The sequence below is a fragment of the Rosa chinensis genome, chromosome 7 (genome assembly GCF_002994745.2).
Source record: "Rosa chinensis cultivar Old Blush chromosome 7, RchiOBHm-V2, whole genome shotgun sequence".
Taxonomy (NCBI): domain Eukaryota; kingdom Viridiplantae; phylum Streptophyta; class Magnoliopsida; order Rosales; family Rosaceae; genus Rosa; species Rosa chinensis.
The window spans coordinates 66,899,272-66,914,277 of NC_037094.1; the positions used below are offsets into that span (position 1 = coordinate 66,899,272).

At 36.4% G+C, this 15,006-nt stretch overlaps 1 protein-coding gene across 1 annotated transcript; it reads left to right on the plus strand.

Moving 5' to 3' along the window:
* Positions 1–8,513: 8,513 nt before the first annotated feature.
* On the plus strand, positions 8,514–14,466 carry LOC112177092 (mitogen-activated protein kinase kinase kinase 1). Its single transcript, XM_024315290.2, has 9 exons — positions 8,514–9,697; positions 10,382–10,466; positions 10,637–10,699; positions 11,271–11,428; positions 11,647–11,719; positions 11,826–11,885; positions 13,356–13,466; positions 13,569–13,821; positions 13,965–14,466. Exons 1-8 carry the CDS (start codon positions 8,712–8,714, stop codon positions 13,782–13,784), a joined length of 1,752 nt encoding a protein of 583 aa, XP_024171058.1. The 5' UTR covers positions 8,514–8,711; the 3' UTR covers positions 13,785–13,821; positions 13,965–14,466.
* Positions 14,467–15,006: the final 540 nt, after the last annotated feature.

A 15,006-nucleotide genomic window follows, 5' to 3' on the forward strand; every position in this document is an offset into this window, starting at 1 on the left:
TTCTTCTACAATAGACTGTTTTTACTCCTAAGACAAATCAGATTAGGGAAACTGTAATTTATACTAATGGATGTACAAAGAAAAGATGCATTATCAAGGCATATACATTTAGACTTATCGAGGGGCAGTGCTTTCCACACCCAAAACTACTACAGAGATGCTTCCAACCCAATATGGCACAAAAAAGCCTCAATCTTATGAGAAGTTTTAAATACACACCCCTAATTACTTAATACACCACCCATTTAATTTCTCATTCTAATATTTTACTAAATACACAACCCAAAGTACCTAAAATACCCTTAATCTAAAAAATCATGAAATATCCTACTTTTTGACTATATTAAGGTTACTATTTAATATGATTAGTATATTCTAGTATATTGACGTTTGGTAAATGACCATATTGATTACTTGTGTTAGTTATTGAGAAATCCATAAAGATTTATTATTGTTCCCTTTAAATAGATGCATATAAATAGGTTTTGTGTTATTTGAGCTCTCATCCTCCAAACACCATATTAATCAAGTATAAAATTATGAGTTGAACATTCACCCAAAACTATACCAGTAGTTTCTCCATCATGGCGGAACAAAAAAGTTGTCATTAGAGGGGCCAAACAAACTAATAATTATAAAGTTTTTTCACCTGTGATGTTTTATATTAGAAAATAAATTGATTAATCATAACTCTTAGAACAAGGAAATTAACTAAAAAATGGGAGTAAAGCGATATGTTTTAAAAATATTTAATGCCATTGATTTTGAAATTCTAAATATTATGGTTTCAAATCTCATTTAATTACAATTTATTTAAGAAAAAAATTAAGTTAGATAGTTTCTAACTTTATTCTTGTATTAAATTGGGGGGCCATATATAGAAATTTGTTGTGTTTATCTAACTGTTTATACATAAATAGAATAATATAAGGAAAATATGACTATTTTTTTCTTCTTCTAATGCATAGATGTCTGTTTTGGTCATTTAACCTACTTACAAAATCTAATTTGAAATATAAAATAATAGGGATGTGTATTAAGTGATTAGGGGTGTGTATTTAAAATTTTTCCAATCCTACAAGGACAGCATGTTGCAAACCCAAGGTGTTAGAAAAGCGAGAATCCTTTGGAAGAGAAACTTTTGGTCTATAATGTATAAATTCTTCAAGTAGCATACATCAATCTAACGGCTCAGCTATATATATATATAGGGTTTTTGTCCATTTACCTCATTTTTAGAGATTTTTTTCTCACTTACCCCATTAAGTTTTTTTTTAATTCTCTCTTACCCAAAACACTCTAAGGAGGTCTTCCCTAATTCCCCATTAAGTTTTTTTTTTTAATACCATTTTACCCTCACCCCTTTTAGAGAGAGAGAAACCATAGGAGACTTCGCCGGAGCCCCGTCACCGGCCTCCGGAATCCAGCCAACTTTCGCTGGATTCCGGTCACCGGGCGTAGCCCAAAGGAATTTGTTGAAAATCTCACCGGAAATTTTTTTTTTGCCCCCAATAGACAACTATCAGCCATGTATTGCCCCCAATAGGACTTTCAGTTGCCAGAATGAGAACTAATCTCCCTAAATTTAGACAAATAAAACTTTGATTACAAAAAAAAAAAAAAAAACAAGATTACATCAATTCAAAACCTCTATTGCTCCCCAATAGAACTTTCAGTAGCCGGAATGGGAACAAATCTCCCTATATTTAGATAAATAAAACTTTGATTAAAGAAAAAAAACAAGGAGATTACATTAATTGAAAACTTCTATTGCCCCCTAATAGACGTCTATTGGGAGGCAATAAGACATTTTTTTTTCTTTTCTTCTTGGCCTTCTGTTGCAAAACAGAAGTAGCACCATTTTGATTTGCAACATAGAAGTAGCACTATTCTCCATCCAAATTAAATAAATAAATAAAAAGTCTTTTAAATCAAAGCCTTTTTCAGCTGTTGCAATCAGAAATCAACTCGACCATAACTCCCAGATCAACTATGCCTGATTCACGCCGACGACAACCCACACACTGACAACCACCGACTAGGTTCCTTACCGTGCCCAGTGAGCTCCTCCTACCTGAATTGATTGCCGGCAACTCGATCAGAGCCGGACTAGGAGAGCTCTGACATCGAATAGCAGTATTCCTCCACCGGCAACCTAATCTGAGCCTGACTACCAGACTCTGACATCGAATAGCAGTATTCCTTCTCTGTCGAGCAGTATTCATTGACGAGGGTCCTTGAATTTCCATATCATCTCCGAAACGTCAGACTTGACCGACCCGTCGAGACCTGAACCAAGGCTTTTCATCTACAGGAGCGATTTGCGAATCTAGTTGACGGCGTCGTCAAAGTTGTTGAAGCAGTCTTGGAGGGTGGCGGCGACACGATGGGGGAGGGAGAGAGAGAGAGAGAGAGAGAGAGAGAGAGAGAGAGAGAGAGAGAGAGAGAGAGAGAGAGAGAGAGAGAGAGAGAGAGAGAGAGAGAGAGAGAGAGAGAGAGAGAGAGATTGCAGATCGGGGATTTGTAGGGTAGAGAGAGGGGAGAAAGAGAGTGGCAGGTTGTAATTAATTAATTACATCAAGGGCAAAATTGTCGTTTTACTTTAAATAGGGTAAGTGAGAATAAAAATTTGTTGCTGGGATAAGTGGGATAATTTTGGCCAATTTTAGTGCTTTGGGTCAAGGACCCATATATATATATATATATGAAAAAACCTCAAGGTGAAGCCTTTATCCCTAACATGCAGTTCAACAATATAAGGCAATGAGTAGCATAAGAGGCACAACATGATTCTTCCAATTGTCAGTTCCAACCAAAAGCTACTAGATTGAGTTTTAGGAGTATCGTCTCTTGTTCAAATTGACTTTTATGGTGTATTTTAGTGGGAAGTTTATGTAGAAGCAAATTCAAATGAGATCCCATATTCCTGTAGTTGGACCACGTATTGGCAGAAGCCTTGTACTCTTAATTTCATGAATTTGATAGCTGGAATTAAGTTAGTTTGTATTGATATTGAAAGGTTCCCAGTTCTTTAGTCAATAATAAAAAATAAAAAAACAAGCCACTAGTTTATTAATACATATGATTCACAAAAACCACTGACCTTTGAACCTAGTACTTGTATATAAGTGTGTAATTAATATACTTATAGGGAGAGGAAATAGATTGATATGAAAGCATGCTTGTTGTCAATTTTAATTTAGTACTCGCAAGTGCATGAATCAATTGTAGAATAGATGTGCAAGCACGAGGTCATTCCCTCAAGGACTGATTGAGACAATTTTGTTATGACAAGTGTGCTATACTTAAGTGAAACAAACTGATTTTTATGGTGTGATAGAGTTTTAAACAGAAAATTAAAGAAAGAAAAACTAAAACTAAGGACAAGAATGAGCAATGAGATTCTTTAAAGTTTAAGAACAGATTATGAAGATGCTAAAGCATTGAATCCACCACCTAATACTTCTAATCTATTCTCTAGATGATAACAATTGAATTCCCTAAATTTCAAGCTAAAGATTTCCGTACATAAGTCTTATTGATCCCAGACATATGCCAAAGTTCTTCTAAACTATGAATTCCAACTTATTGATCCTGTATAAAACTCAAGTAGACAAACTATAATTTGCCTCACTGAATGATCAGGTTCAAGCAAACATGTTCAACTCCATCAAGCACAAAAGAACTAGAAAATCATGCAAACAAGAATATCGACTATGATCAAGCATTTGTATTCTTAATTCACAACTCTTTAATCACAAGATTGAATTATCTTTTGGCACCCTAGAAAACATCTACTCATTGATCAAGCATCATGTTCTCCAACCAAATAACTCATAAACAAATCCTAGGTCTTATTGATCCCGAGCAAAGATTTTGAATAAAAGTTCTATTGAAACAGTGATTAAGAGTTTAACATAGAAATCCAGAAATTCAATAGCAAACCAACTAAACAAATAGAATAGTCATACTAAGGGCTTCATCTCAGCCCTAGCTTAGAAGTTTAGCAATCCATGACTATGAAAAATGTGACTAGAATCAAAGAAAACATGAAACAAACAATGGAAGAATTGAGGAACTCGGGTCCAGCGATGGTGAGAGCTTCTCTTCTCCTTGTTCTCTGCGGAATCTGCTGCCTTTTGTGTCTCTAGATGTTTCCAGGTTTTTTGCCTTGTATGTCCCTCTCAATTCCTACTTGACTTGGGCTTCTTAGGTCTTCTAGTCCAACTTGGAATAGATTTCTTCTCTCCAAAGAAATGCAGAGTTATTAAAGTCAATGCAAGAAATTACTCCAAATATGTCAGACACTTTCAGCCTTGTTCCATTCAAGTGCTAAGAACAACGGACTTGGGCCTCACAAGTCAGATTCCCAAAAAGATATGCAAAATCCGTCAGAATCTGCCTTCCCGAACTAGGTTCACTTAAATCATCATAACTTGCTCCACAAGAATGCGAATCAGCTTCCGTAAAATTTCTCAGAAAGCTAACATCCGTATCTTTCAAATGGTATAAGGCTCACTTGCTAATTCCTTGTGAGAAGGTACAGTTTAATCCGTGAATTTGACGCACAGCAGAGCCAATTCTAGACACTCAGGATAGCCAGCACCCTTTCAATCCTGCGTTTGACTTTAAGCTCCAAATCTTTCTTTTCTCCAATTTAACCTACAAAACACAAACACAAAGTAAATGACTCAAAAATTATAAGAACTAAGCCTAGAATCCTACATTTAAGGGTATAAAAATGTATGAAATTATGAACCTATCAATGCCGTCAATTGTCAAAGGAAATCGATCAGTACGTATTCAAGACTACTGCAAGGGCCTAATTATCTATTATTTGAGCAACGACTAAGAGAAATAAAGAAGGAGAAGCTGCATGACTCTACATCTGTGAGGACTTTCAGGCAAGCACCAAGCGACAAGATGATCAGTGTTGATGATAAAAGTAGTCGTTCTGCAATTTAGAATACACTTGGTTTTGGTAAAATCTTGAAGATCAATCTTCTAATTAGGTTAGGTTAATCTCATCACGTCTTTTATTCATATAAGGAAGCTATTTTATTATTATGATGATTTTAATTATTATTTTTAAGCTAATTTGAAAATGAAAATAATTAGATAATGCTGAAAATTATTCAATTGAAAGTGATGACGAGGTAGATGTCACATAAGACGCCACATAATTTGGTATTACTTTTTTGTATAACTCTTTGGTGTATGTAGCGCTACTCAATTGACAATATGGTGCAATGTGAAAATTACGCACTTTGAGGAGGGTGTTTTGACTTTTACATGAAGACCGGTGCTGGTCCGAACATTTACAGAAAAGTCCATCTTAAGTTAGAAGCATCGTCACCGGTCAATAGAATCGGGTTGTCACAAAACTGACCCGTAATTTTTGTGAACTCCTACTTTTCCTAGAAATTGATTCGCAACAGCACAGCTAAGCATTTTGAACTCTTTTCTCAAGTTTGAGGCCCATCTACGATTCTATTTCCATCCATGTCACTTGTGTTTTGTCTTATGTAGGATATTTGTGATAACTCAGACTATCCTTCTCCAAAATAAAAAACAAACAAAAGGTAACCATGGTGTTATTATATGATTCGTTTGTTTAACAAAAGAAATACAGTCGCCTTCGTTATCTTTAGCTCTAGCTACCTATAGCATCATTAATATATTTGAAAAAAGAATTTAGGTTAACTTAAATTGTAATTATGCTCGCTCATAAACTTTATTAGTAATCGATTAAACAATCATCACTTTACACTTTCATTACTCTTTAAAAGACTACCACCATAAAAAGTTAATCATATAATTTTATTATTTAATTTTCCTCACATAGTTTTTACCAAACAATACTTAAAGATTGACATTTTTATCACCAAAATCTAGACAACTCGAATAACATCTTTCAAATTCAATTAGGGAGGTCAATTTTACTGCCTGACGGTGACAGTGAAGAACGTCACTGCAACCCCTTTGGACATTGGCTAGTTCTTTTTCAACCCATTGTGTGGGTGAGTTTTGCCGAGAATGGCGTATCTGATAACCATTGTCTCTAACATTTTAGGAGTAATGCTGGTTTTCAAATCCCATTGATTGTGTTTCAACATCGGTTTTGACTAGGAATAGAGCAAAATGAAGACTTAGCTAGCTCAAGTTGCCCAAATTTTTTTCAACATGGTATCGAAAACAACATTTTCAAGATTTATGAAGGACCTTGGTAGAGTAAGATCACCGAAAAACCTCGACACTGGACCCACTAGTCACACAACATTATCAAGTGCTTCTTAAATAAGTTTCAAGTGATTCTAGAATCGTCTAAAGCTACATTCTCTATTTTTTTTTATATCTTTTAAATCTTTATAACTATCTTTTTTATTAGTTTAAAAGTGCTTTTAGTATGCTACAGAAGCAATCTGAGACAAATTTATGGAGTCCCCCTAGTTGCAGATACAAAAAATGTGGGAATTTCTACTGTCCCATTTGCTGAAGCTACTCACTAGTGCTCTACAAATAGGTTATAGAAGAGTTTTTGTGGAAGGCGACTCTACATTAGTCATTGAATGTGTTAACTGTACTTCCTCTACACCTTGGAGGCTTATGAAGTCCATCTAGGACATAAAAAAGATCGCCCAAGATTTTGAAGCAATTTTCTTTTAAGTTTATACTCATGGAGACAAACTTTGTAACAGATGCAATTGCTAGCCTAAGACATGGTTGTATGCGTAAATAATTCTTCCTTGGACCAACTCATTTCCTAATGAGGCTTCTAGAGCCCTACTCTTTTTGATGCTGTAAGAACATCTTTAGCAATGCTAATCATTTTTGAGTCAAATTTTAGCTAAAATAGCTAAAAAATTATTTTAGCTAGCAACTTTAGAATTACGTCTGCATCAATGCTCTATATTTTAACTAGTTTTGAATTTATATTATTTTTTAGGGGAAAACATCACCAATGATCACTGAGTTATGACTTATTCGACACTGAACTCACTGTATTTTCAACAATATCACTTAACTCACTCAGTTTTACATCAATCTTTCACTTAACTCACTGTCGTTAATTCTGCCGTTAAAAGCTATCAAAATTGAGGGTATATTTGTCTAAACACTAAAAAAATGCATTTCTAACTTTTTTATTTATTTAAAAAAGACAATTTTTTTTTTCAAATTATATTTAAGTTAAAAAAATCATTTTTTATTAGAAATCTCAGAAATTTATAAAATTGAAAAAAGTGTAATAAATGTAAATTGAGGATATATTTGTCTAAACACTAAAAAAATGCATTTCTAACTTCTTTTTTTTTTTTTTTTTAAAAGACAATTTTTTTTCAAATTATATGTAAGTTAAAAAATTATTTTTTATTAGAAATTTCAGAAATTTAAAAAAACTGAAAAAAAAGTCTAATAAATGTAGTTTTTTTAAGTTAAAAATGATTTTTAAGTGTTTTGACAAATATACCCTCAATTTTAACGGCTTCTAACGGTAGAATTAACAGCAGTGAGTTAAGTGAAAGATGGATGTAAAACTGAGTGAGTTAAGTGATATTGTTGAAAATACAGTGAGTTAAGTGTCGAATAAGTCATAACTCAGTGACCATTGGTGATAGTTCCCATATTTTTTAAATGAAGATTAAATAGTTTAAATATATTTATAAATTACATAAAATAACTTAAAACGAAACTATTGCGGAAGGTTCTGCTCTCAAAGATGGCCTTCTCCAGGCGCTTCGTCATAACATCACAAAAATTCAGGTGGAAGGTGACTCGCTTCTTATTATCAACTGCATTAATAAAGTTTGTGCCACTCCTTGGAGAATCAGATCCTTGATCGCCGACATTACCTGCCTTGCTGCGAATTTTGAGGCTGTTTCCTTCTCTCATGTGTTTCGTGAGGCCAATTTCGTTGCGGATCTTATCACCTCAAGGGGTCATGATCTTTCCAATCCCAAGATTTGGTTCAATTCCATTCCGACGGTGGCCTCGACAGCGTTGCTTCTGGATTCTGCTAGCCTTGGGTGTCCAAGGGGTTTCATGTTGTAGTTCGTTTTCTTTTCAAAAAAAAAAAAAAAAACTTAAAATGAATGTTTTAAATTATAGAGAGTCTCGTCCCGCTCTCTGTATTTAGGAGTTAGATAGTTAAAAAGTTGTAATAGAGATCCACTTAGGAGTCTGGTGTAGCTGCTAAAATAGATAAAAAACTAAACATGCTCTCCAAAATAGCTAAGGAGCCAAAAATCTAAGATCCTCTAAACTCTAGCTATCTCGTAGGCTTTCCATCTTTATTTTAATCGTTTTCTCATAAAAAAAAAAAAATCTTTATTCTAAAAAAAAAAAAAAAAAAAAAAAAATCCTATTGATGCTTATGTACGTCCTACGTAGGACATACGCTTAAGAATCTGCACGCATTCTCAGACAAAGAAGAAGGCTGAACGACTCTCCGTTTCAGGTAGGCCCTACCCCAACACTGACCACGTGGCACCGCGTTTTTATTTTCTCTTTCCCCTCCGACGGCGTTTACCAGCCCCCAAGAGTCCCAAACACTCTTCCACTCCCGGTCTTCTCTCTTCTTCCCCGAACCCCCAAAAAACTCCCGATTTTCCGGCTCGATTTTCCCGGCGAAAATCGACAGCCGCAGCAGCTCCGTCGCGATTGAACTACACGCGCAGCTGGGGGAGTTCTTAGTTAGATGGGTCTAGCTCCCTATGCATCGCTTACCGCGTTTTTTCTCTAGCAACAAGGATCGAACTAAATCCATGGATCCGAAGAAGGTCCCGCGGTTGCCCAAGTTGGAGCGCCGCAATGCGGTCAAGCACATTGACTACGACGCCTCTTCGTCCTCCTCCTCCCGCGACAACTCCACCCACGCGCAGCAGCTCCACACGCGCTCGCTCGACCTGTCGGACCGGACCAGCTTCCGGGTCGAAGGAAATGACGGCGAGTTCGAAAGGATTTGCGCCGAGCTGGGCTTCTCCGGCCCAGACGACTTCGCAATACCCGAGGCGGCCTGGGAGTCCCGGAAGATCCGGTCCACCAACTCGGATGTTCTCCCCCTGTCAAAACTGTACCCGATGGATAGTCCGAGACCCGACCCGAAGGACGAATCGGAGCATGAGGATGATGCCGTGAAGGAATTGCTCAATAGAGTTAGGGATAGCGTTATTGTTACGGTGCCCGAGTCGACTCGGACGGATTCCGAGTCGGCGGGGCCGAGCGGGTGTTGTACTGCGAGTACTAGTAGTTGTAGTGTTAGTGTAGGAATTAAGGGAGCGCGGCCGCCGGTGCTGAGGCCGCCGCCGTCGATGGCTAGGGTTCCGGTGATTGACAATGGATGCTCGACTTGGGACCTTTTGAGGGACTTCGCTCCAGAAGAAGAGAGGGATATGGTGCGGAGCAGGTTTGTTCCTTCTTCTTCTGATGAAGAAGATGAAGAAGAAGAACTAGAAGAAGAACTTGAAGGAGAGGATGTTGTGGCGGATGAGATTAGAGAAACCGTGGCAAACTCCGGCGGGTGTTCGTTTACTACTTCCAATGACGACGACTCTTCCAGCACTACCACAGATCCTTCCAATATTTCCCCAAATGGAAGGTTTTCGCCGAATGGGAAGCCTAAGCTTATTGTCACTAGTTGGGAGAAGGGTGATCTTCTCGGCAGCGGCTCTTTCGGGTCTGTGTATGAAGGAATTTCTGAGTAAGTGCTGCTGCTCAAAACTCATTTTAGCTGCTTAATTATGAATGCTCAGTCTTGAAGATGTCTTAATTTTGATTGTATTGCATTGCTTGAGATCGGAGTTGCTCAACCTACATTAAGGAATAGGTGGATTGAAATGCTAAACCCATGCCTGGAAGGGTTGGAACTTCAATAGGGGTCAGAGGAACATAGAGCAGTTACTTTGGATTTATTTTTACTTTCTTCATTATGGCGGAAAAGATCCGTGTAAGTGATTAACCAGTATTTTAGGGTGATTGTTTCAAAATTCAAGTGAGGGAAGAAGATAGATAAACTTGGTGGACTTAGTGATGAAAAGACCAGCTCTGCTTGGTGAGAAGAGAAAGTTAGAACCTTCCATGCTCGAGCTAGGCTTGTTATGAGATTATTGAGCCTTTGTAGTATCTCTTATATTTTAATAGGGGAATGAGGATGCCTATATGGCCATATACTTGTGCAGTATCTTACTTCCATGGACAAAATCTTTGTTCCCCTATGTTTTTAACTGTATTAAAATCAACTTTTGTTTGTTTCTAATGCACTTATATGCTGATGACAAGTTATTCTCATATAATGTTTATTAAAAGAGTGGTTCCACGTTTTCATCTTTTCTTTAGCTCTGATATTTTCAAGATCTTTATTGAATATGATTTTGCTTTCTTTCAGTGGCGGATGCTTCATTGCTGTTAAGGAAGTTTCCTTGCTTGATCAAGGAAGCCTGGGAAGGCAAAGAGTTTCTCAACTTGAACAGGTGACATTGGCTTGTATTTCATATTATGTCCTGAAATTGCATGTCCCTGATATTTACTATTAAGTAATTGACTCAGTAATTGTATACTGGTAGAGTCTACCTCGTTTTTTTATTCCTTTCTGAGATGCTCTTCTTCTCATTATCTGTTTCTGTTTCGGTTTTTCTTCCAGGAGATTGCTCTTCTGAGTCAGTTTGAACATGAGAACATAGTTCAGTATTATGGCACACAAAAGGTACCCATTATTCTATAGTCTATTCCCATGGATAGTTATTTAGCTATGCTATGAACTTTTCTACAATAGTAAGTACTCATGGATGTCCAAAATTCCTTTCATGATATGATATTGCTACTTTGCTACAGATTCATGTAATGATATGTAGAGGCTTGCTTTTATTTGAAACTTATTGACATGACATTGATAATCTTTGATGCTGGTCTGCACATTCCTTTAACATACAGACTAGAGTATGAAATAATCACAAACAGATGTATATTTTGCCTTTCTGTCACAGGATTTATTTTATGCAGTTAGCATCTTTGTTTAATTTCTTTTGTCCCACATACAAACTCACTGGAGATAATTGTAAACATGCTTGTACTGTTATGCATTTATTTGAGGGGTTACCTTATCATCTAGTGTCCATACTATATAATACTTCTGTTTGAATCCAATAGTATGAGGAACTCGTTGCATCAATACTAGTAGGTGTATTTGTTGTGAAGCAGTTAAATTGATTCAGTATTAATTTTTCATAGTTCTTATCCCTGTTATATTATTTATATTTTCTGATTGGTCTTTGCAGGATGAATCAAAGCTCTATATCTTTCTGGAACTTGTAACCAAAGGCTCCCTTCAAAAGCTATATCAGACGTACCATCTTACAGATTCGCATGTCTCTGTATACACTAGACAGATCTTGCAAGGTCTGAAGTATCTTCACGACCGAAGAGTGATTCACAGGTAACTCATGTGATATATGTATATTTATGTGAAAATTATGGTTTCGGCTGTCTTGATCTCAGAATATTGTGAAGTCTCACCAGTGAGCCATAATGATATGAGGATTCATTCCAAAAAACTGAGAAAACAAATTGGCACACCATCACAATGTTCCTGATCATCCTTCGCTATGTAATTTTGGGAACATCTATTCTCATCTTTGTGTTTCTTGCATTCAGGGACGTTAAATGTGCAAATCTTTTGGTGCATGCTAATGGATCTGTGAAGCTTGCAGACTTTGGATTGGCAAAGGTTTGTCTCCCATGCCCCAAATTCAATTGTATTTTATTGTTTTCAGTAGTTTCCACAAGGTTGTGAATTATTTCTCCTTATACTGTGTGTTGCGTCCTCTTTCCAGACTATCAAAATGAACGACATAAAATCTTGCCAAGGAACTGCATACTGGATGGCACCTGAGGTTTGCCTTTGCACTTTTGAATTTTAAATTTTGTATTATTTGTGTGCTTATGAGCTCTGCTATTGGAGACATGCCTATAATACTTTCAAATCAATCACTTCTGTCTTATTCTACTGCCATCACTGATATATGTAGTGATCCTTGTAGGATGACTTTCACGAACGATTCTTGCTTCTTGAACTCTGACAGAATTGTTGTTAGTTGCTTTGGTTAGGTTGTTGGATTCCAAATATAACATTTATTAGAAACAGAGGATATTGGTAAACAATTGGCTGGAGGAATCTGTAAAGTGATATAACTTTTTATATTCTATTTCTACCATAACACAAAAACAAATTTGAAATACAAGAAGATAGGAATTATAAAGTGGGCAATGTAATGACATGTATTTATTAGTCTATCCGATTTTGCCCTAGGTAACTTGGTTTATTGTTCTAATCTAAACTATACCACCATTTGTTTTGATACAGTATATGCATCGGTGCTGGCCCTTGGCTAATGTCTAGCTTTCTGAATGTTGCTGATTCCCCCTCTCTTGATATGGGATTTTAGTAGAAAGGGCCACCTATAAAGTGATGTGGTTGGTGGGCTTATTTCAGAATGTCTACATGTTTATTTAAATTATAATCACAATAAAGAGAAGGAAAAGTATGAAAGGAAAATGAGAAAGGTGGAAAGGAGAGGGAGGAGGATGCATAAAACTATAAGCTTTTTAAAATTGTTTTTAGTTTGTAAGTAAGTTTTAATGTATCTTCTCTCTGTTTCCCTCTTCTTACCGTCCTATTCGTTTTGTTCCCTTTCTTTATTGTTTTTAAGTAAAAGAAGAAAAACGTTAGATAACAGAGCCTAACTGTTTCTGATTAGATAATTAATGCTTTCTCCAAAGAACACAGCCAGATACATGGCACTATTATGTAGTTTCATTAAATTGTGTTAATTCAACTGAGGTAACTGGTCCCAAGACCATATTGAAAGAAATTGTGTTAAGTTCAGATAGTAATTATGGTAGTTAACAGTGTTAGTTAAGATGGTCATTTCAGAATCAACAGTAACTTCAGTTCTTTATGCTTGTGGCAATGATTGCTCAAGTACCAAGGAGATTATATGTTGGCACAACAATTGTTTTGTATTGTGTGTTTGAACCTGTATTTTCTCCCCAATGACTTTCCATAGCTTTTCTCAAGGCTAGATAGCTTTATAGGCTGATGGATGTTTGTGATTGATGGGGATGGGATTTTGGTTTTAGGTATCGTGCAATCTGAATCTTGCCAGCTTCTATTTTTCCTTTGTATCATATGAATTATCTTTTTCTAGCATTTAGTTGATGTCTTGGCTTTTGCAAGTTTGAAAAGGTGCAAGATGCTTATACATTACCAGTTTATTGACCAAGAGGTTGCGTATGATGATTCTATCATGTAGTACGTTGTGTCCACTTTTTTAGGATTTCTTAGCCAAGCTATTATTGTGCAGGTTGTTAATCGTAAGAGTCAAGGTTATGGCCTTCCTGCTGATATATGGAGTCTTGGATGTACTGTGTTGGAGATGTTAACTGGGATGGTTCCATACTCTAATCTCGAATGGGTTTGTGCCATTTTCATTACTCTATGGTTCAGAATGACTAGACTATTTATCTCTTCAGCCTCTATTTTGTTTGGATAACATTATCTCTACTTCTTTAAACAGATGCAGGCATTATGGAAAATTGGAAAGGGGGAGCCCCCTCTGGTTCCTGATTCTCTTTCAAAAGAGGCACAAGATTTCATCCGTCTATGCTTACAAGTTAAGCCAGATAATCGTCCCACTGCTGCTCAGCTTTTAAAACATCCATTTGTAAATAAGCCCCTTCTTCCCACGTCTTCTGGATCAGTATCTCCTCACAATCACCACAGGCAGAGTTGAAAAGATTTATTCAGCTATAAGTTGTGATGGTAATAAGGTAAATTCCACTGATTTCACTGTTTCATAGTGCTCATATATCACTCACAGCTTCCATGAAAGTGATCAAAAACCAATACACCTATTTAAAAAAGAAAAAGAAGAGGCATAATACCACTGCTTATATCTTTGCTTTTGATACAGCTCTATTTGACCCAAAGAAGCAGGATGACAACTCATCCATGTTCGATAATGTTCTCCGGAATCCGGTGTTCAGCCATCAAATCTTGGCTTACGCTGGTAGAGTGCATGCTTGTTATAACTTCAGTGATTTTCAAGGTCTACGCCAGATTTGGCAATGGGATATATGACTTTGGAAGAACAAGCATCCTTTTGTCACAGGTGCCTGCTCTGAAAATCATCTTGCACGTAGAGCAATCCCCACTAATTATTTCACCATCATTTCTGTTGTAGAAATATGAGTTATTGATGTTCCATTAGTGTTTGGCATTTCATAGCTTCTCACCCCTGTTCCAAATGAAGATATTTCGTGGGTGAGAGATTGTATGATCAAGTTGTGGTAGATAGTTTGGTTAGTGTTGGAAAGTAATTCCGATTTGTATATAGCTGTTATTGACAGTGTCTTAATTGGCATGCATTCATAATATCCTTACATTTTTTTGATGGCCGAAGCAGTTTCGTTAAATCAATAGTGCTTTGTTTACTAATGAAATTGAATGGCGATATACCGTCAACAGGACTGGCTGTATTGAATTGTGGAGCTCTGGATTGTATTTTTTGTTTATTTCATTTCAGCACAGTACTTTTATCTGGTCAATTGGTCGTATTGGGGACAAATTAACCCAACCACCTTGAATCTAAAGATTGTGGTTCATTCTGCAGAACTCCCTAGATGTTGAATAGGGAAGAAGTGATGTGATGCAAATCATTTGGTGTCACAGAATTTATCGAATTATAAAATATCTATAATACCATTTAGTCTAAAAAATAAAAATTAATAATGATATTATTTAAAATAGTTTTTTGTTTTCCCTTCTTCCCGATGGAAGAAACAGAATTGTAAGACAAATCAACAATTACACCCTAAGCCTAAACTGTCAAAGAGGAAAGCTTGGCTAGCAGAGATCTAAGGCCATCTCCAGTAAGGAGGGGCTATATTGGGTCCAGGGCTATAATTTAGCCCCCAGAAATATTATTGTTTATTCATGAACAAGTGAATCATCTC

Coding starts and splice junctions, on each gene's coding strand:
- LOC112177092 (XM_024315290.2), top strand. CDS start 8,712: ATGCATCGCTTACCGCGTTTTTTCTCTAGCAACAAGGATCGAACTAAA. Junction 10,467..10,636: donor GAGTTTCTCAACTTGAACAG/GTGACATTGGCT, acceptor TTTTTCTTCCAG/GAGATTGCTCTTCTGAGTCA. Junction 10,700..11,270: donor AGTATTATGGCACACAAAAG/GTACCCATTATT, acceptor TGGTCTTTGCAG/GATGAATCAAAGCTCTATAT.